A 22,068-nucleotide genomic window follows, 5' to 3' on the forward strand; every position below is an offset into this window, starting at 1 on the left:
AGACCGCGTGTGTGGCATCGTATGGGCGAGCGGTTTGCTGATGTCAACGTTGTGAACAGAGTGCCCCATGATGGCGGTGGGGTTATGGTATGGACAGGCATAAGCTACTCACAACGAACATGATTGCATTTTTATCAATGGCACTTTGAATGCACAGAGATGCCGTGACGAGATCCTGAGACCAATTGTTATCAAGGCTCAGGCTAAGACCTAGATGCAGACACAGGAGGCGGATAGCACGAGTCTCAGTGTTCATTATAGAACAAGGGTCAGGTAAAAAAGTAAGTCAAGGCAGGCCAAGAGTCATAATCCAAATCAGAGTCAGGCAGGTTCAGGACGGCAGGCAGCATCAAGGTCAGAAATGGGAAGACTAGGAAAAACAAACTAGAGCACAGGAAACACGGGAACACGCTGGTACGACTTGACAAGACGAACTGGCAACAGACAAACAGAATAAGCAGGTATAAATAGGGATAATGAGGGGAGATCGGAGAACACCAGCCGTTCCGGACGACTGTGTGATCACCCGCTCCGTAACCGATGTCAGCAAGGCGTTATCCTGGCAGAAATTCTTACACAAGGACACTCAAAGTCACTCTTGAATTAATCATTTTCTATTGGTCGGCCCGCTGGAGAGGTTCCAACAAACTTAATGCACCATAGTGAATGTCTGTCCGAAGCTCCGTCTGGGCAGTCCCAGCAGTTGTCTTTATATATGGCTATACACAGACAAGTTATATTTACATATACAGTGGGGCAAAAAAGTATTTAGTCAGCCACCAATTGTGCATGTTCTCCCACTTAAAAAGATGAGAGGCCTGTAATTTTCATCATAGGTACACTTCAACTATGACAGACAAAATCCAGAAAATCACATTGTAATTTATTTATTTGCAAATTATGGTGGAAAATAAGTATTTGGTCACCTACAAACAAGCAAGATTTCTGGCTCTAACAGACCTGTAACTTCTTCGTTAAAGAGGCTCCTCTGTCCTCCACTCGTTACCTGTATTAATGGCACCTGTTTGAACTTATTATCAGTATAAAATACACCTGTCCACAACCTCAAACAGTCACACTCCAAACTCCACTATGGCCAAGACCAAAGAGCTGTCAAAGGACACCAGAAACAAAATTGTAGACCTGCACCAGGCTGGGAAGACTGAATCTGCAATAGGTAAGCAGCTTGGTTTGAAGAAATCAACTGTGGGAGAAATTATTAGGAAATGGAAGACATACAAGACCACTGATAATCTCCCTCGATCTGGGGCTCCAGGCAAGATCTCACCCCGTGGGGTCAAAATGATCACAAGAACGGTGAGCAAAAATCCCAGAACCACACGGAGGAACCTAGTGAATGACCTGCAGAGAGCTGGGACCAAACTAACAAAGCCTACTATCAGTAACACACTACGCCGCCAGGGACTCATATCCTGCTTATCCTGCATATCCTGTCCCCCTGCTTAAGCCAGTACATGTCCAGGCCCGTCTGAAGTTTGCTAGAGAGCATTTGGATGATCCAGAAGAAGATTGGGAGAATGTCATATGATGAAACCAAAATATAACTTTTTGATAAAAACTCAACTCGTCGTGTTTGGAGAACAAAGACCATACCTACTGTGAAGCATGGAGGTGGAAACATGTTTTGGGGCTGTTTTTCTGCAAAGGGACCAGGTCGACTGATCCGTGTAAAGGAAAGAATGAATGGGGCCATGTATCGTGAGGTTTTGAGTGAAAACCTCATTCCATCAGCAAGGGCATTGAAGATGAAACGTAGCTGGGTCTTTCAGCATGACAATGATCCCAAACACACCGCCCGGGCAACGAAGGAGTGACTTCGTAAGAAGCATTTCAAGGTCCTGGAGTGGCCTAGCCAGACTCCAGATCTTAACCCATAGAAAATCTTTGGAGGGAGTTGAAAGTCTGTGTTGCCCAGCAACAGCCCCATCACTGCTCTAGAGGAGATCTGCATGGAGGAATGGGCCAAAATACCAGCAACAGTGTGTGAGAACCTTGTGAAGACTATTGACCAAATACGTATTTTCCACCATAATTTGCAAATAAATAAATTAAAAATCCTACAATGTGATTGTCTGGATTTTCTTTCCCTCATTTTGTCTGTCATAGTTGAAGTGTACCTATGATGAAAATTACAGGCCTCTCTCATCTTTTTAAGTGGGAGAACTTGCACAATTGGTGGCTGACTAAATACTTTTTTGCCCCACTGTATTTACATATATTTTCATTAATCATTACAGTTTTGTTTCATTCATGTGACTGACCAATAGTGGCTCATAACATGTGACAGACCAATAGCTCACGAGGCTTCTTCGCTCCAAGCTGAGACCTTGAAACTGAGATCTTTTGTTCGTTCTTAAAACAAGGTCTGGGCATACTGCCAAATGGCAGCTACTGATTTGTACCGTCAGCCACTTGCATGAATACAGAAATTGGTTTATAGAACAGCACATGAGTAGAACATAGAAATAAGTTATAAGAAAAGCACAAAAATGTCAATTCCATTACATCCATCCTCTTATCACTTGTGTGATAATGATCATTACATTAAATGTAAGCACTTAGATTTGAGCTTTTCTATCAAAATATTCTATACTCCTGTTAAAGTAAGGGAAATCAACACAACACAATCAAAAAACAGACACTTCCTCATTTCAAACCCTTCATTCTGGGTTGTACAATCCACTTAGCATGGTAATACTATAATCATAATAAAGGTTATACTTTATTAATGAAAGTTAGTATCAAAAATACACACATGCCAAGAGATCTGTAGATTCATAGGTGAATAAATCTCTCAATGTTAACCATTGTTTCAATATTTCTTACCACAATCGGATTGCATTGACAAATGTTTTTAACTAACTGTCCCTGGGCCATCAACCTAGTCAACATATACAACAACCCAGTTGTTTAGAAATTCTGTTAAGACCTTCAAAAGGTTGGTGCTTGCTCATCAGCTCATTGTTCCACATGATGTGAACAGGTTAAGGGTATAGATGGCCTTTACCCTCAACTTGTTAAAGGAAAACAACCTTCAATCAGTACTCATCCTCCCTGTATCTACAGGGGGAAATGGGAGCGAAGGAGCTCATTAGAGAGGAGGAGGAGGAGCTCATTAGTTTTTACCATCTTCTGGAGGAGCAGAAAACATGATAGCTGCTGAAATCTTGTCAGCCAGAGAGGCACAAATTGCCTTACAGCATTTTAATAACATTTCACAGGAAAGAGAACACATGTTATAACATTCTCACACCAACCTTGCTAAGAATGAGATTGGGGCATGGTTAGCCCAAGCTACAATCTAGTATCTCTCCTCACATTTTAACCCAAATGTAGAATTGCAGTCCTTAGTGCTTCACGTTGGTTCGATCACTAACACCCTCAACTTAGCACACACTGACACTCGCAGAATGTACTTTTACATTGACATTTTTCTAGCATGAACGTTTCTCATCATTTGATGTAATGACAATGCATTCTTGGTCTAAATTACAATAAATGTCACAGTGTGCAGACCTCCACAATCAACCTAATGCCCCAAATATTTTTGGATAAGCCTAAATTAATTACGTGAATGACCCTTGATAATGTCTCTCACCTTACAATCCATTATGTCTTTGTCCATTTTCCTACCAGTACACTAGCAGCATGAGAGAAGTTTGGACTGGATCTCTCTCCATGCTCACTGCACATGGACCCATGTCACACTCCTGAGAGAAAAATCAATGAGAGAAAAGGCAGTTGATAGCTTCTGGATGCTGTGTACAGGTCGCTGGCTCGGACTCAGGTCTCACGGTAGAAGTGGTAAAGGACCATACTGAAAACCATTTTTGCAATTTTCAGCCGGTTAGAGGGGGTGTGGAGGTTCACAACTGCTCAACATCTGAACGTAAGGCGCTACAGAGGGTAGTGCTTATGGCCCAGTACATCACTGGGGCCAAGCTTCCTACCATCCAGTACCTATATACCATGTGGTGTCAGAGGAAGGCTCCAGTCACCCAAGTCCCAAGTCATAGACTGTTCTCTCTGCTACCGCAAGGCAAGCAGTACCGGAGCGCCAAGTCTAGGACCAAAAGGCTCCTTAATAGCTTCTACCCCCAAGCCATAAGTGCTTAACAATTAATCAGATGGCCACCCAGACTATTTACATTGACCCCCCTTTGTTTTTACACTGCTGCTACTCGCTGTTTATTATCTATGCAGTGTCACTTTACCCCTACCTACATGTACAAAATAACTTGACTAACCTGTACTTCCGCACATTTACTCGGTACTGGTACACCCTGTATATTGCCCTGTTTTATTGTGTTACTTTTTTATTTGACTATTTTGTCTTCAGTTTATTTAGTAAATATTTTCTTAACTTTCTTGAACTGCATTTTTGGTTATGGGATTGTAAAGTAAGTATTTCACGGTAAGGTCCTGTTGTATTCGGAGCATGTGACAAATACTATTTTATTTGTATACGGAGGTTGCGGGGCAACAGAAGACAAACAGCAGAGGGGCTAAGGATTTTAGAGATGGGGAAAGGGCCGATGAAATGGGGGGAAAGTTTACGGGACTCCACCTGGAGGGGCAGGTCCTGAGTGGAAAGCCATGCCTTCTGCCTGAGCCGTTAGCGGGGAGCAGGGGTCCAGCGCCAATCCGCCTCTTGTCGATACCTGGATGTGGTCTTCAGAAGAGCGGCCCGGGCTTTCTTCTAGGTACGGAGACAGCGGCGGACGGACATCTGGGCAGAGGGTATGCTGACTTCGTCCTCTTGCTCAGGGAAGCGTGGGGGCTGATATCCCAAGGAACACTTGAAAGGTGAGAGACCAGTGGCCGAGCAGGGAAGGGTGTTACAGGCATGAGTTGCTGGCTCCAGGTGGTGGGGATGGCGGAGACGAGGCAACAAAGAGCGACTCCAGGTCCTGATTGGCTCGCTCCGACTGGCACTTAGATTGGGGGTGAAAACCAGAAGACAGGCTGGCCGACTGCCCAATGAGGGTGAAGAATGCCTACCAGCGGACGAGAACTGAGGACCACAATCGGAGACCATGTCAACCGAAGTCCATGGATCCGGAAGACGTGCTGCACCATGATCTGAGCCTTCTCCTTGGCTGAGGGTAACTTAGGAAGGGGAATGACATGGGCATCTTTAGAACACGATCCAGACAGAGGAAGACCAGTAACAAAGTCCACGGATATATGGGACCAGGGCCGGTGAGGGACAGGGAGTGGTTGAAGAAGGCCAGCCGGAGCTTGCCACGAAGTGTTATTTTGTGCACACACAGAGCAGGTGGTGACGGATGAGGAGACTTCAGGAACCATGGAAGGCCAACAAAAGTGTTGTTGGATGAAAGCCAGAGTCCGACTGGAATCTGGATGGCAGGTCAGTCTCGGGGAATGTGCCAATTCCAGGACCGGGGAACGGGCAGAGTTTGGGACAAACTTCCAGTTAGCCGTACAGTTGGGAACGCTGTGCCTTAAGGACCAGGCTCTCTATAGCCCTTGACGAGTGCAGCTGCTAGGCAGGAGGTAGGGACCCTGGTCTCAGGGTCAGACTGAGTAGCACCGGGGGCTATACAAATGTGAGAGAGTGTCAGGCTCCACATTCTTGGACCCCAGGTGGTAGGAGTGAAATTTAAATGGGTGAATGACAGGGCCCCAAGAAGCCTGCCTAGAGTTGAAGCGCTTGGCGGTGCGAAGATATTCCAGGTTCTTATGGTCAGTCCACCACCTTATGGTCAGTCCACACTAAGAATGGGTGTTCCGCTGTCCCTCCAATCAGTGCCTCCACTCCTCCAACGCCATCTTGACGGCGAGGAGTTCTCGATTTCCCACATCATAGTTCCTCTCAACATGGGTAAGATGATGAGAGAGAAAAGCGCAGGGGTGCAGAACGCTGGGTCAGGACGGCCGCCACTCCAACATCCGAGGCATCGACGGGACGGTTCCAAATGGATTAAGATGGGGGCTGTCGTGAATCGATGTTTGAGGTCAGAGAATGCCCAGTCAGCTGCTGGAGACCATGTGAATGGAACCTTGGGAGAGGTGAGTGCTGCGAGGAGGGAAGCCAGGGTGCTGTAACCCCGGATTAAGCGGTTGTAGAAGTTAGCAAAACTCAGGAAATGTTGCATCTGCACTCTGAATGTGGGTTGAGGACAATTCACCACTGCTCTCACCTTGTCTAATCCATCTGTATATTTCGTGCAGCGATGACGTATCCTAGCAAGGAGATAGTTGTGCGATGGAATTCACACTTCTCTGCGTTAACGAAAGCTGGTTCTCACTGAAGGACCTGTCGGACATGGATGACGTGCTCTTGAGCCAAATGAGAAAAGACAAGGATGACGTCGAGGTACATAAACACGAACCGGTTCAGCATGTTGACCAGGGTCTGGAACACAGCAGGAGCGTTGGTCAGTCTGAATGGCATAACCAAGTACTCATAGTGCACGCGAGCCGTGTTAAAGGTTGTCTTTCACTCGTCTCCTTCCCGTATCCAGATGGTAAGCATTCCGAAAGTCCAACTTGGAGAAGATGGTCACTCACTTAAGAGGTTCGAAAGCCGAGGAGATGAGTGGTAGAGGGTAATGTTTTTTTAACCGGTAGTCGATACACAGGCGCAGGGTTTTGTCCTTCTTCACAAAGAAGAACCCTGCGCTGGCGGGAGAGGCAGATGGACGAACATTCCCTGCAGCGAGAGAGTTCTCAATATACTCCTCCATAGCCTCCATAGCCATAGCCGGGAGATGGTCAATGGCGCAGACGCAGGGTCGATGCGAAGGGAGAGACGTATTGCTGGCCTTGTTGAAGACCTCTTGGAGGTCCAGGTACTCCGCGAGAATGGCGGTGAGATCTGAGGCTTCTCCCAAGCCAGCAGGAAGATGTCCTGGGGCAGGCTGTGCTGACTTATTACACTTTACATGGCAGAACGGGGTCCAACCCACGATAGAACCAGCAGCCCAGTCAGTCATGGGATGGTGCATCTGGAGCCATGAATACCCCAAAACTACGGGTACATGGGGGGATTCTATGAGCAGGAACTACATACACTTACTGTGATTTCCTGATACTTGTAGGTTGATAGGAACCACATTACCAATAGAGAGCCCATACAGCACTCTGACGTCCATGGGAATGGAGAGGGGTTGAGTGGAGATTCCCAGCTCCGACACAAAGATAGCTTCAATAAAGCTCTCATCAGCCCTAGAGTCAATGAGCACCCGGAAAGATTTGACCTGGTCAACCCACAACAGTGGCATGGAAAGGGGTAGGAGTAAGGGGAGATTGGAAAATCCCTGTATGGCTCACCAGAGTACGCTACCTACTGGTGAGCCTGGTCTTTTTAATGGACAGGTGGAAATATAATGTCCTGTAGTCCCTCAATACATACAGATCCTGGTGCTCAACCTGAGTAAATGTTCATCCGGAGACAATCTAGCCCTTCCCAGTAGCTTGGTCTCTGGAGGAGGTGAGTCAACCGCCCTCAGTGATACGGGCACTCGGGTGACCTCGGATTCTCTCGGTAAGGTGGACGTCGGGTATCTCCAATGTAGCACTCCGGAGGAGGTAAGCAAGGTTCTCGGGACACCGGGGTAGGCTGGGAAGGAGCGTTGCTGCTGGCGGGGTTGCTGAGAGTCTGGGGAATTACTTTTATGGCTTGCTGCCTAGTAGGGAATCTGCAGAGTATATTGAATGCATGGTCATGGCGTTCTGCCGGGGTATGGAGTCCCTCCATAAGGCTTTGCAGTAACTCCTTGTAAGCTATTATCTGATGGTAGCACAACAGTAAACAAAGAGGGTAGCATATTTCAACCCTGCAGGCGCTACACAAAATGCAGAAATAAAATATAAAACATGCCTTACCTTTGATGAGCTTCTTTTGTTGGCACTCCAATATGTCCTATAAACATCACAATTGGTCCTTTTGTTCGTTTAATTCCGTCCATATATCCAAAATGTCAATTTATTTGGCCCGTTTGATCCAGAAAAAACTGCTTCCAAAATACACAACGTCACTACAAAATATTTCAAAAGTTGCCTATAAACTTTGCCAAAATATTTCAAACTACTTTTGTAATACAACTTTGGGTATTTTTAAACATTAATAATCGATCAAATTGAAGACGGGTCTATCTGTGTTCAATACAGGAACACAACAAACCAAGCTACTTTTCAAGTCTTGCGCAACTCTCAACAGTGTTACGCAGTTCCTAGATGCCCAGACAAAGGAATAACCTCAACCAAATTCCAAAGACTGGTGACATCCAGTGGAAGCGATAGGAACTGAAAACAAGTTCCTAAGAAATATCGTTTGCCAATGAGAACTCAATGGACAGAGACCTAAAATGTTTTCTGAATGGTTAGTCCTCGGGGTTTTGCCTGCTACATAAGTTCTGTTATACTCACAGACATGATTCAAACAGTTCCAGAAACTTCAGAGTGTTTTATATCCAAATATACTAATACTAATGCATATTTTATATTCCTGGCATGAGTAGCAGGAAGTTGAAATTGGGCACGCCATTTATCCAAAAGAGAAAATGCTGCCCCCTATACCCTACGAAGTTAATTATTCCACGGCCTGCATACTCACAAGACATGTTACATGTTGCATTTATATTTTTGTACTTTGGAACATTGCTGTGTGGACTTGCTTCCATTCAGCCACAAAAGCATTAGTGAGGTCGGGCACTGATGTTGAGCGATTAGGCTTGGCTCGAAGTTGGCGTTCAAATTCATCCCAAAGGTGTTCGATAGGGTTGAGATCAGGGCTCTGTGCAGGCCAGTCAAGATGTTCCACACCGATCTCGACAAACCATTTCTGTATAGACCTCATTTTGTGAATGGGGGTATTGTCATGCTGAAACAAGGAAAAGGCCTTCCCCAAACTTTTGCCACAAAGTTGGAAGCACAGAATCATCTAGAATGTCATTGTATGATGTAGCGTTAAGATTTCCCTTTACTGGAAGTAAGGGGCCTTGTCTAAACCATGAAAACAGCCCCAAACCATTATTCCTCCTCCACCAAACTTTACAGTTGGTACTATGTATTCGGGCAGATAGCATTCTCCTGGCATCCGCCAAACCCAGATTCGTCCGTCGGACTGCCAGATGGTAAAGCGTGATTCATCATTCCAGAGAATGCGTTGCCACTGCTCCAAAGTCCAATGGCTGCTCGGCCATGGAAAACCATTTCATAAAGCAGGGCAGAAATTTGACAAACTCACTTATTGGAAAGGTGGCATCTTATGACGGTGTCATGTTGAATGTCACTGAGCTCTTCAGTAAGGCCATTCTACTGCCAATGTTTGTATATGGAGGTTGCATGGCTTTTATACACCTGTCAGCAACAGGTGTGGCTAAAATACCCGAATCCACTCATTTGAAAGGGTGTCCACATACTTTTGTATATATTGTGTATTTTCGCAATATCTACATAGGTAAACAATATGTTCGAATGAGGTCTAATCTATTCCATTTGCTTTTAAACAGCTCTATATTTTCTTGCACAGTTTGCGTGCAGATCTCTCTTCCAGACTGTGCTAAACCTTGAGGTGTGGTGTATGTGTGTGTGTGTGTGTGTGTGTGTGTGTGTGTGTGTGGTGTTTATCGAAGCAGAGTGGAATGGACTGGTTGCAGTGAGATGTGTATGTTGGGTTTATTGTGACATGCCAGCTATACTCTTGTTTCAGTGTCTTAGTTGGCCACATCCATAGCAGGTGTGTGTAGGCAGACGGTGTGTGTGTTACCTACCCTGTGTGTTTGTGTACTGTTCATTTCCCATCTGATGTGTGTTGTCTATCCTTGTGTGCAGGGTGTGTATGTGCCATATCATAATGTGTGTGTGTGTGTGTGTGTGTGTGTGTGTGTGTGTGTGTGTGTGTGTGTGTGTGTGTATTGTTCCCCCTGCAGGTTCTCAGGGTGGAGTGGCAGGTCCAGGTGTCTGGGCTCTGGCTGTCATCTTCCTCATCAGCGTCATCGCTACTGGATCCTTCATCCTCTACAAGTTCAAGAGGTGGGTATGATAGACTCACATATATCAGATATTCACTGGGCACTAGACACACATAGTTAAGATTTTGCAGTTGACCAATTATTTGTAATTATGTTCCCGCCCCCCTGACCATCCACTCAAGAAAAAAAGTCAGCCCCCGGCTGAATCTAGTTCATAATCCCTGGCCAAGAGCATGTGGCCAGGAAAAACTCCTGAAGCTAAAACAATAATGTCCTTTGGTATACGCTTTTATCGTGACATAGTCAATATACTGCATGTTGCCCATGTGGGAATCAAACCCCCAATTATGGTGTTGCATTAACCATGCTTCAACCATCAGAATCAGTCATCCTCTGAAGCATTGCATGACCACAGATGAAAACATAACTGCATGTATGAAGATACAGTAGGTGAATACATTATTGATTCAGTATAGATGTACTAGAATACATAAATGCATGTACTTGATGAATCTAGAATGTAGATGAATGAATATGTTGTGCATGATTTGTCTTCTTTTCACGAGTCCCACCAATAGCACTTCCTTTGCATCCGATGCACAAAGTCCTCAATCTGTCACTCATTAACATGAACTACAACCTCTCATCAAAACTACAAATCCCACAGTCCTTGGCTTAGGACTGAGGATGCCTATCCTCCACTATTTTTCAGAAAGCTGCCTGGCCGAAATGTGTATGCCCAGATGCACAACGAGAAGGAGCAGGAGATGACCAGCCCTGTCAATCACAGCGAGGACACGCAGCACATCATCCAGGGGGAGGAGTTTATCGACGACGATCTGGACTCGCAGACTCTAGGTAACGCAGGAGGTAGCCCCGCCTTCCGTTCCCTTATAAGGACTAATCCCTACTACTACTAACAGAAAAGCCTGCTACTACTCACAAGCCCATGCAGCTAACGCAAGGTATTAGTTATTTGCAAAAGTATTTTCTTTAATCTAATGCTACTAACTCCAGAACAATATTGTGAATTAAAGGTTAATTTAAGCATTGTAATACTTATATTAATAAAATAATTACTTTTTAAAAGTTAAGAGTTTGGCTAAAAGATGACCCTTGAGATGATCAAGGATATTGTGCTTTAATGTTGCAAGATAAAGAAGAATGTGGGATTTTCCCTTTTAAAACCAACTGACCCTCGGCACTAGTCTCACCCACTTATTCTCTCTCCTTGTTGCTAGGTAACCACTCGGGTGTGGTGCTGAGCATCAACTCCAGAGAGCTGCACAGCTACCTGACCAGCTGATGGCTGAACAAGGACACACTAACCAGCTAGCCATGCTAAAGAGCTAGCCATGCTAACGAGCACAGGGAACTCTACTCTGCCTTCCTTCTCTGTCTCTCCGTCTGACCAACCAATCCACCACTCCCCTTACAGAGGAAGAGAAACCACCATAGTACTACAGTCTAGCAGTACTCTCTCTCTCTCTCTCTCCTCTTCCTCTCCTTCTCTCCATGGCCCCTCGCTCCCTTGTTACGGCTCTCGGTCTTGCCACTGGACCAGAGGGACACTTACTGTATCCTCCGTTCTGCTTCTCCCTCAATCGCTCTCTACCCTCCCCACTGCGTTACTGTAACATCAGGGGTGTGGGCCAACTCTGCTTTTTACCCAGTGTTCTTTGCACCCAGTGTCCGTTGCACCCTGTGTCGTGTTTGCTCGGTGTGTTCTCATTGGTTAAACCCCGCAGAGACTGATTGGACGCCACCCAGTGAGGATGGACAGTTCCGGTGACATCACAGAGAGGAAGCCCCACCCACTGGCCTGCTATTTAAAACGCTCTGTACTGTAAGACTCATCTTTACACTGACTGTTTTCACACACTAGGTAGTTCCCAGATATCATAGTACACTAGTAGAAGAAGGATAGCGGGGTACACAATATGACCAAAACAGAGCCATGCAATGACCAGGCCATAGCTGTGAAAAGTACATTCTCACACACAGTTTGGGTACTGTGGTTTAGTAGTGGAGAAAAGGTAAATATGTTATTAATAGCTTTGTTTACAACTCTGGGGGATCCTACAAAATGAAGAGACGGTTTTTAGGAGAATATTTTTTTTTTTTTTTTTAAACAATCCCATAATTTACAATTGACGCCATCTCTGTTTCTCTCTCTCTCACTTAAATGCAATAATACTCTTTCTCAGGAAAGAATTAGATGAAATGCCCCCTTTAAATCTGCAGGGTTGTTATATGAAGGATAGGGTGTGGAAAGGGAGCAGTCTGAACCAATAATGTACATAAACCCTGGATTGCTGATGCAATGTATTGGCCATTGAGAGGCTTTGAAGCCACCGGTCAGCCATATTGGCACTCCCCAGTAGGAGCAGTCTTCCATAGGAATTAATGGAATTCTACAGTATCTCAATTAAATGTTTCAAGGACAAAATGACATGTATTTAAGTATTTTTCTTGTTTGTTGTAGAGGGGAAAGTAACATTTAGTAACACAAAAATATATATACTTTAAGGGAAATGTTTATATATTTATATATATTTGAATGTTTAGCTCACATAATATAATTTAAAAGTATGCTTTAATGTGTCTGGAATAAAATACGTCTGACAAAAACAAATGTAGACATTAATAAATGCATTTCTATAGCTTCCAAAATATTTTTTACACTGGTGGGGGAGTGCCAAGATGGAGGCACAGTGGCGTCAACACAGCGCCCCAGAATCAGTCATCTAGTGTATATATAAATCATTGGTCTGAACTGAGGCAAGGTTGCATTCATGAAAATAATGCAATTACCCAAATAGGCACTAAGGGGTGGTGTTGCACTGTTTATAAATCCCAGATACAGGTATTTCAGAGTTGAGCGAACATGAAGCATGTGGGAAAATCCTCATTCATTCACCATTATTTACATACAGTCATTGTTGAAATGGTCTCCATTTGTCATACAGCAATGTATAACAATGCTCTATAATAATGAAATATGTCATTTTTATGTTTTACGGTACTTGATTACTAGGTGAGGTTAAAGGAGTGACACTTTGTATGGTGTTTGATATTTTAGCAAAGCTACAGCATGTCACGTCCCTGGTTAAAAGAAAAAGTAATTGTTTGTCCCACCGTGCCTAAAAAGACGCAGACTCCTCTGCTCTATGACATTTCCTTTGCATTTCCTCTACTTATTTATTTACTAATAACAATTTGACTGCGCCGCCAAGTTAACCCCCGGGTCAGAGGTCAACGTGAGTTCATTTCCCCAGAGACTAAGGTCGTCGTCATGGAGATAAAGGTGTGGCTGTCGTTATATGAGCCTATATTAGGCAGAGTTAGCAGTGGTATGGTGGTAGGTCTCCTATATAATTTGGTTTGTGTACATAGATGTTTATATGAAGAACCTCCCACTGTATATAGTCACTTGAGTGTGAGTATTTTACACTAATATGAAAACACACACGTCTTTTTGGATGCCCCCTTCACTGAATCCCCCATCACAGTAAAATGACACAGGGAGCTTTCTCATTACCCATTGCTTGCTTCTCGTGTATCAGCATTATTTCTGTGTATAGTGAAGTATCAGACTTTTATAGGTAGGCTACTTTTTGTTGTATCCATTGTTTAACTGGAAAGGATCTCTCACGATCAAATCTACACCCTTCACTTCTGCACTCGTGCTGATACATTTAGTTTAATTCCTGTAAAAACGTGAAGTAAATCTTAGTCAGTAGCTTTCCTTCCCATTGCACATTTCCCAAGACATTTCATTTACACCAACGATGTAGTCTTGAGGGAGTGCAGTCCAGAGAGAAGTGTACTTCACATATTGGGGCCATATGATGGGGTTGTCTCGATTGAGGCAGAGTACACGTCTTAGTGACAAAAGCTGAGAGTCAACCTCAAGCTTACCAGTGAGTCAGTTACATTCATGATAATGTAGGCCTATCTGATACGAACAGACAGTACACCACACCGGACTATTCGATTTGATTCTCCGTTCTTCATCTTTTGTACATATATATGCTCATATTTGGCTTGTTCTTAGTTTTCTAGTGACGTCTGTTATTATTCCCCCCTTGTGGGGATCAAGAGAGTCCAACATATTCTGAAGGAGATTCACTGTTGTTGACAGACTGTGAGATTGACCGCAGTTGTATTAATATTTTTGGGTTTGTTTGATTTTTGGTCAATTAAAAATGTGTTGAAGTCCTCAACAGAGAGTGTATCGCACTTAACCTGCATTCTGGAATAAACCACTCCCCTAACTGTACGTGTTTGTCGTCCTAATTTGATCGGTTCCGTAAAGATTTTACTTCTTCAAAGGCTTGACGATCAGTTGACTCAGCCGTGCTAGCTCTGGAATAGACCAAGTACATGGAATGGCTGGGGGTTTGAGAAATTCTGTTTGAAACCTATCCAACTTGCGGTAAATATGCACTTAATGACACACATGGAAATTAAACTAACAATCCTGCTGTTCCCAATAGCTTGCACATTGCAACAGATAGATTGGAATGCTCAAATCAAACTTTACTACTGAAGGGGTTTCATCAAGTGAATGGCAAACACGTCACCAACAACGAGCGGAGTGGATGTGGGTTAATGGCTAACGGGTTTGAGCCACATCTCTTCAATGAGCCTTTGCAGACCTGTCGATGTGGAGCACATGAAGACAAGCACTTCAAGTATGAAGGAGTTGGTGGCACAGGGTTGTGGGGTTAGAACCAAGGTATTGCAGTTGGATGTCATGGCAGTTGGTGGAATGTGACAACTGATGGGGGTTAAAAGCTTGAACCGACAACCCTGTGCTTACTGGGGAGAAAACTTCAGGGTAAGAACTTTACACCAGACTCCTTCACTTCTCATTGTATTTATTTAACGAGGCAAGTCAGTTAAGAACAAATTCTTAGGTACAATGACGGCCTGCACCGGCGATGCTGGGCCAATTGCGCACCACCCCATGGGACTCCCAATCGTGATGTGATTCAGCCTGGATTTGAACCAGAGACTGTAGTGATAGACCGCTGCACCGCTCTGGAGTGCATCAGCAGTTGTGGAAAATTTCAGAAATGTACACTAAAGGTCAAGAGTTTAACCTCAGAGCCATTGCCCCCTGTCATCCCCCATTGCTTCTGACCCATCCAGATGAATCCGAACAAACGAGCCAATCAGCAGGAGAGAAAGAGTTCGCAGATCTAGTTCTAACATTTGACATATCTAAAACAAGTGACAGAGAATTCGGATCTAATGCAACCATCACTATGATTTCTCAGATTCTTGGGTTTATTCCTGCATTGATGTGTATGGTATGGTTTCACCTGCTAGCAGGTAATATTGCTAGATCATGTTTTGAACAACTGTTTTCTCATATACTGTATCTTGGGTAATTTCTTTCAATGCTTTGCTCTTTGAGAATATACGTAATAACATTTTCATGGAGGTTTTAAGATTCATTTGGTCTGACTACACATCTAACCCAACACCAATAAACAAGAAAAGAGGACATTTGGAAAGAAGTTTATTGCTTTTATTTACAGCCGTTCGTCGCCGAGTTGGCAACTGTCAAAATAAGTACAATGGAGTAGAAAAGTCTAAGGTGCAAAACAAACAATGTTGCTGTTTCTCCCCTACTCCCTCTGCCCACACCCCCACCCCCCCAATCTCCCCTCCCGCAATGTGGGTTCACATTTTCTCACTGATGTATCTCTTGTCCCATTTCAGTTTTGAAGGTGTTTATACAAAGGTAGGCTTTCGAAATGGATTAGACACTTAACTTGTCCTCCTCTCCCTCATCCCGTGGTGACTATGACTAGCTCTAGCTTGCCATCTAGTGGGACTTTGGCCGGGATTCAATCCCATGGCAGGTTATAGACATTGTGGCTTTTAAAGGGGTAGTTCACCCAAATTACAAAATGACACATTGGTTTCTTTACACAATGTGTGACAGCAATCCAAGCTTTGGGTTTAGTTTCCCTGGCAGTGGCTGGTACCGTTTCCAAATGCTAACGTTTTAGCATTTCTGGTACAAAATCCCATTCAAGTCATGGGACCGATATCAGAATTTTTCGCATCATGTTCAAATCATCAATAACTGACGTTTGGTGAGCTTCACAATAACATGTAGATACTTTTGGATGATGCACGGACAATGCTAATATTGGTCCCATGGCTTCAATGGGATTTGTGCCACAAATGCTAAAACGTTAGCATTTCGAAACAGCGCCAGCGAAACTAATCCAAAGCATGGATTTCTGTCATACCTTTGTCCATAGACTGCCTACACGGTAAGGAATATGTCAATATGTCATTTTGTGTAAACCATCCCTTTAAAGGCAATGTTCTCAGGTTTGCGGAGATCCCATACGCGGTAAATGCTGCTTATATATGCGATCGTATTTGAATCCCGGCATCAATCTAACAGAATGGAAAAGCTATACAAATATTTACACTCTGATAACTTGAGAAACCTCCATTGATGGCCATTTTTGCTATGCACAGCCTCATATTCCAACCAAATACACCTTAAACCAGCCATTTTAAAAGGTAAATGCGCCTTTGAGTAAATGGTAAAAGCTTGTTTGCAGTAGTACATCAACATGCTACTTCTCACTCCTACAAAGCACAGTGGTTAGGTTACACTGAGCTGTGTGGATATGACAGTATTTGCAGTGTACTGTAGATGTGGTAAAAGCATTACCAAAAGCACCATTAGAAATAAGTGACATAATAAATGACACACATAATGTGTGTGCTTGTGTGTTCACGTGCGCGTGCCTATGTGGTGTGTATGAGCTGAAACGTGTTGCTACAGTAGAAGTTGGAAGTTCAAGAATCCACAACTAGGTCACAGTCTCTGGTTGAAGCGGAGAACACACAGTATTTCTGACCATACAGGCCTCTATTTCTAACAGTGTATTAGTGATGGGGATGGAATGTGCCTTGGAGACGTTTCAACACACGCGCACACATACACTATCGTGCGCACTAACATGCAAGCTACAAACACGCTCACTCTCACTCACACACAGTCGTGCGCACTAACATGCAAGCCACAAACACGCTCACTCTCACACACACAGTCGTGCGCACTAACACGCAAGCCACAAACACTCTCACTCACACACAGTCGTGCGCACTAACACGCAAGCCACAAACACACTCACACACAGTCGTGCGCACTAACACGCAAGCCACAAACACGCTCACTCTCACACACACAGTCGTGCGCACTAACACACAAGCCACACACACACACACACACACACACAAGCCACACACACACACAAGCCACACACACAAATATCAGATCACAGGGCTACAGTACACCAGTGGCATGATTAAAAGAGCTGGGCCGAGGCTCCTGGTTGTCAAGCTTAAATATAAGAGGCCACGTTACTTGAGGTTTTATGATTTTTCCAATGCCAGAGGCCAAACTCACCAGGACACGACCACGCCTTAGCCTGACCTGCACTTTACTGAGTGAAGCATTCCAATGGCCCACTCACAAGCATCAACCACTAGGGAGTAGGTGTGTTGCTGGTTTGATGATCTGCAAATCATCTGGATTGCCTAACAGTGATACTGATGATTCGATTAACCCATTTAGATGACGTGAACATTAGTGGCGCAGTGCAGTTACCACTCTAAACATATGCTTGTGAACAAGAGAGCTTCGAACTGAGTAGGAAAGATAACATGGGCGCTTACGGAGAGCCAGCTATACTATAAAACAAGCATTAAATATTATCAACATAAATAATCACAGGGATGTTTACTTAATAAACATTTACAAATAAATACTTGGATTTTTGAACCCCAAGAGTTGTAGAAACCAGATTTGTGTGTGATGGAGAAACAGATCACAAAAGACCGTCTATGATTGGATGTCTGCTTGAAAAGAAAGAAAACGATTGGACGAATACCAAAACCGCACGACAGAGTATTTCAAACATGCCAGATATAATACACGGTATTATACAATAGTAAGCTACAAAAAGAGTGCTAATTTCTTTATGTTTTGGAAATAAAGTATACTCAAATCAGCATAGTCTTTCTGGTTGGCTATGCTACGCTTGTAGAGTACTCCTCTTCAACCTTCTTCCCCCATGTGAAAAGTGAATAAATATATACACACACAAAAAAAAAACAAGCTGGTACAATAGGATCGTTTGTGAAGAGAGTTGCTGCTTATGTGCCCGTCTTCATCTCCCATTCCTGCAACGAAGGGAACAGTGACTGTGCTTGGGTGTCAGGATATCAATGCAAATGCATGCAAATAATACAGCGCATAAAATCGCATGTACTTACAGTTACATGCAGCTAAATGCATATTCGGTATCGTCATTGGGATGTGTGTGTGTCAGTTGTGTGGCAATGCAGTTGACTGAGTGCTGACTGTGTTCCGAGCGCGCGTGTGTTTGTTCTCTGTAACTCTGTCTCACCTTGGCCTTCCTGAGGACGTGGCCGCGGACGGTCGAGGGTTTCTGATTGGCCGTCCTGCGGAGGAGGGAGGCGCTGTTGACGGGCAGAGTAGAACAGCTCTCTGTGTCGCTGGTGTCACAGCTGGAGATGGGAGAGTTCTCTAGGGTACGCCTCAGCAACACTGGGGACTGGACACACAGTTACACACCATTCAGAGTCGGCAACAACATGTTTGTCATCGGTATGTTGGGAATATTGCTTACGCCAGACAAGTTTTTGAAATGCAGATGGAGAAATGCACACAAGGTAAAAAAATAAAATAATAATTTAAGTCCCTTTAGACTATCTAGAAGACTAATTTACATGGACAAAATGCTTTTGTCTGTTCATTATTCAAGAGAAGGACACCTTTTCACAGTATTGAAACTCAGCCATAGGTCATGGACATGGTCGGTGTAGCTAGAAGAGGGCTGGGTCCTCTCTAGGTTTCTTCCTAGGTTCCTGCCTTTCCAGGGAGTTTTTCCTAGCCACTGTGCTTCTACATCTGCATTGCTTGCTCTTAGGGGTTGTAGGCTGGGTATCTGCTGATGTAAAAAGTCTCGATAAAATAAATGTGATCGAGGTCTAACCTGCGGGCTGGAGGTGCCAGACTTGGGCTCAATGGTGAGTCCCAGGGTGACTCCTCCACTCAGGGCCTTCTTCAGACTCTCCTTGACCTCCGTCAGCTCCAGCTCCAGGCTCACCCTCTCGTCCTCCTTCAGCTTGCACTCGTCCTCCACCTTCTTCAGCCGCTCCACCAGAGACGCAGCGGAACGCTTACCTGAGGGAGGGAGGAATGAAGAGGAAGGAGGTTCACTCCCGGTTCCCATCTTACTGTTATTTTAGTTTATTGACAAGTTTCTCAGGATAAGAACATCTGATACATGACTCCCATCTCTCCCCCTCCAAACCAGTCTTCCATCCCGCACCACTCACTCCTAACCATAATCCTCCTACCCGTGACTCCATCATACACCACTAACTCCCACATGTCCACTCTTCCTTCCAACACTCATTCCATCTCCCACCACTCTAAACCGCTCTTCCTCTTCTCCTCCAATAATATCTCACCATACTTTCACTCCCACCTCTCCCCCGTCTAATCCTTCGTCTCTCACCACTTACTCTTTACCTCTCCCCCTTCTCTCTCTATCTTGGAAAAAGCAAGTGTGTGTGTGTGTGTGTGTGTGTGTGTGTGTGTGTGTGTGTGTGTGTGTGTGTGTGTGTGTGTGTGTGTGAATGTGTCTGTCTAAGTGTGCATGCATTTATCTCTCTGTCGTACCGGTGCTGGCCTCCATGGCGGTGCGCAGGTCTTTCCGGTCCTTCTTCAGCTGGGTCAGACGGTTCCTGATGTCCTGCTTCCTCCTCATCAGCTCCTCCTCTTTAGCCTGCAGCCGCTTTGCGTCCGCCTCCACGCGGTTCTTACCATACTTATACTGCTCTGCGCCTGCAGGAGAGAGAGGGGCTTTTTACGCCATATATCCCTTTGCGCCGTTAAAACCAAAATGCTCATTAGGTGGTGGGAAACGGGTAATGGAAGGGGAGGGGAGAAGGAGGGATTAGGGGGAGGGAGAAGGAGAGAATGAGATCCAAAAGGAGGTAAGGAAATATGTGAAGAAGGATGGATTGCTTTGAGAGGGAAGGAGGGAGTGGTGAAAGAAAAAGACCATGCTCATCAGAGTTGTAGACGAGGCATAAACTGACCAGAAACCCATTGAACCCAAACCTCAGCCTATAAGCACTCCTTAATCAAACAGAGTAGAGTAGGGACTAGGAACCGACCCTGCTGAAAAAAAAAAGAAGAGGCCACTAGAACCTCTCCACACCACTGAAGTACGACTGTGTGTGTGAGTGTGTGTGTGTGTGTGTGCGCCTGCGTGCGTATGTGCCTCACTAGCACATTAGCCTCTACGAAGGACCAAATAATCAATCAAACCACCACTTGACATCTCCAACCATCAATATGGGCCTATTTTAGCTTGACATTAAACAAGTATTGTGTAACATACACTAAATCCAAAATGGCACATAGTTGGTATCCCCTACGAACACGATGCTTACAAAAGCGACCAAATATGAGAAAGTGGGTTCAAAACTGTCGTAGTTCACACATTACTGAAAACACACAGACCTTCACCACAAAGATTAGCCTCACCAGTAACCACGGGTCACCCTGGCCAAATATTCAAGCTGCTACTTGAACATTGACTCGACGTTGACTGATAGTTTGGTCCGGGTATGTCATGGTAATCCTCCATAAGGCTGGGATTTACAACGGATGGTTTCAAGGAAGCCGTCTTCGCACCATCCAAAGATATTTATCCTGCTGCTCCACCAACTGTCATTTGTGAATTCCGGATTTTTTTTGTGTGTGGCTCCAGTTTTCCTAGAAAGCGATCAGTGGTGGGTTTGACTGGGACTGAGGAGTGGGGAGCCAGACTTCATGTCTGCTAAGACCAGGCTACTGCTAAATATCACAGCTAGCAGACTGTATAAGGGCTGACTAGAAGTGACAGGCTAGCAGTAGCTTATGAATTATCACACTGGTATGTACTGTGTCATGATTTATAGAAAGACTCATACACTCATGGGAATGGGTGTGTGTGTCTCGCTCACTCGCTCTCATTCTATCTAGCTCTCAAACTCCCACACACACACACACACACACACACACACACACACACACACACACACACACACACACACTAGACTCTTACTGGAGTTGTTGCGTTTCACAGATGCTCCACTGGTTGTTCCATTGGTCTTCTTGGCCTGGTTCTTGTCCACCTTCTGTTTAGATGCTGTCCCATTGGTCACTGGGGCCTTCTTTCCCTTCAGCTGATTGGCCGAGAAGGAGGAAGCGAGAGAGCAGGCATTCACAATATGGTTGAAACGCACAGTCCTTAAACTATTAACTACAATTTGCAGCTATAATGAAAACCACTACGCCACAGTTCAAACATACTGTTAAAATGTCCACAACCCACTTCCAATAAAAATCAACCATGCCCATCTAAATTCCCAGGTGGGTAAAGATCATGTGAACGACTCTGTGCACAGCTGTTGAAATGAATTCCACATTAAACACATGACACTAAAAGTATGAATCCCACAGTAATCCCAGCATTAGGCTAAACCAGCCCTATTGAACTGTATTCCCCTGGGGAGAGAGTGTGTGTGTGTGTGTGTGTGTGTGTGTGTGTGTGTGTGTGTGTGGACTACTATATAACCAGGGGTTTGGATGTGGTGCTCTACCATTCAGTTTCAATTAGCTTTACTGAAAGCATTAGGGCCATTGAGCCGGAATTGTACACCTAGCAGGATGACATTAAACACTAGCGCAGGCTTTGTGGCGCAGGGTTCCATGTTAACACCCCTGGCCATAAACACACACGCACACGGACCGATGCATGCAAGCACACACACACGCACATCAAAGCTCAACTCTACAAAGCCAAGTGGTGACTTATGCGAGTAACAGTGCTAGGTGGCGTTTCCAACTCACATCCATGTAGGCTATAAAAATATAATTACATACATGCATGCAGGCGATGGTCGTTGTAAAGGCAAGGAGCAGTATAAACACACAGAGGACACACACACACACACACACACAAAGGAGGAAAAGCCTCTA

The 22,068-nt window shown here is 44.6% G+C and overlaps 2 protein-coding genes across 9 annotated transcripts in view; one reads left to right on the top strand and one right to left on the bottom strand.

The window, feature by feature from the left end:
- LOC118369140 (VPS10 domain-containing receptor SorCS2-like) overlaps nt 1–14,244 on the top strand; it is a 324,788-nt gene extending 310,544 nt beyond the window's left edge. For 3 of the 6 annotated variants that reach the window (XM_052495733.1, XM_052495735.1, XM_052495738.1), the window contains 3 exons: nt 9,921–10,023; nt 10,630–10,832; nt 11,204–14,244. In XM_052495733.1, the coding sequence (XP_052351693.1) occupies nt 9,921–10,023; nt 10,630–10,832; nt 11,204–11,268 (371 nt within the window). In that variant the 3' untranslated portion in view covers nt 11,269–14,244. The remainder of the gene's footprint in view (nt 1–9,920; nt 10,024–10,629; nt 10,833–11,203) is intronic. The other 3 variants (XM_052495736.1, XM_052495737.1, XM_052495734.1) reach the window with 2 other exon arrangements.
- A 1,231-nt stretch (nt 14,245–15,475) lies between these two features.
- The window catches only part of LOC118368632 (actin filament-associated protein 1), a 116,337-nt gene continuing 109,744 nt past the window's right edge, over nt 15,476–22,068 (bottom strand). For all 3 annotated transcript variants that reach the window (XM_035752897.2, XM_035752896.2, XM_035752898.2), the window contains 5 exons: nt 21,152–21,272; nt 19,717–19,881; nt 19,025–19,215; nt 18,416–18,583; nt 15,476–18,188 (listed from right to left, as the gene is read on the bottom strand). In XM_035752897.2, coding sequence (XP_035608790.1) covers nt 18,162–18,188; nt 18,416–18,583; nt 19,025–19,215; nt 19,717–19,881; nt 21,152–21,272 — 672 coding nt within the window. In that variant the 3' untranslated portion in view covers nt 15,476–18,161. The remainder of the gene's footprint in view (nt 18,189–18,415; nt 18,584–19,024; nt 19,216–19,716; nt 19,882–21,151; nt 21,273–22,068) is intronic.

Source organism: Oncorhynchus keta, chromosome 35 (assembly GCF_023373465.1).
Source record: "Oncorhynchus keta strain PuntledgeMale-10-30-2019 chromosome 35, Oket_V2, whole genome shotgun sequence".
NCBI lineage: Eukaryota > Metazoa > Chordata > Actinopteri > Salmoniformes > Salmonidae > Oncorhynchus > Oncorhynchus keta.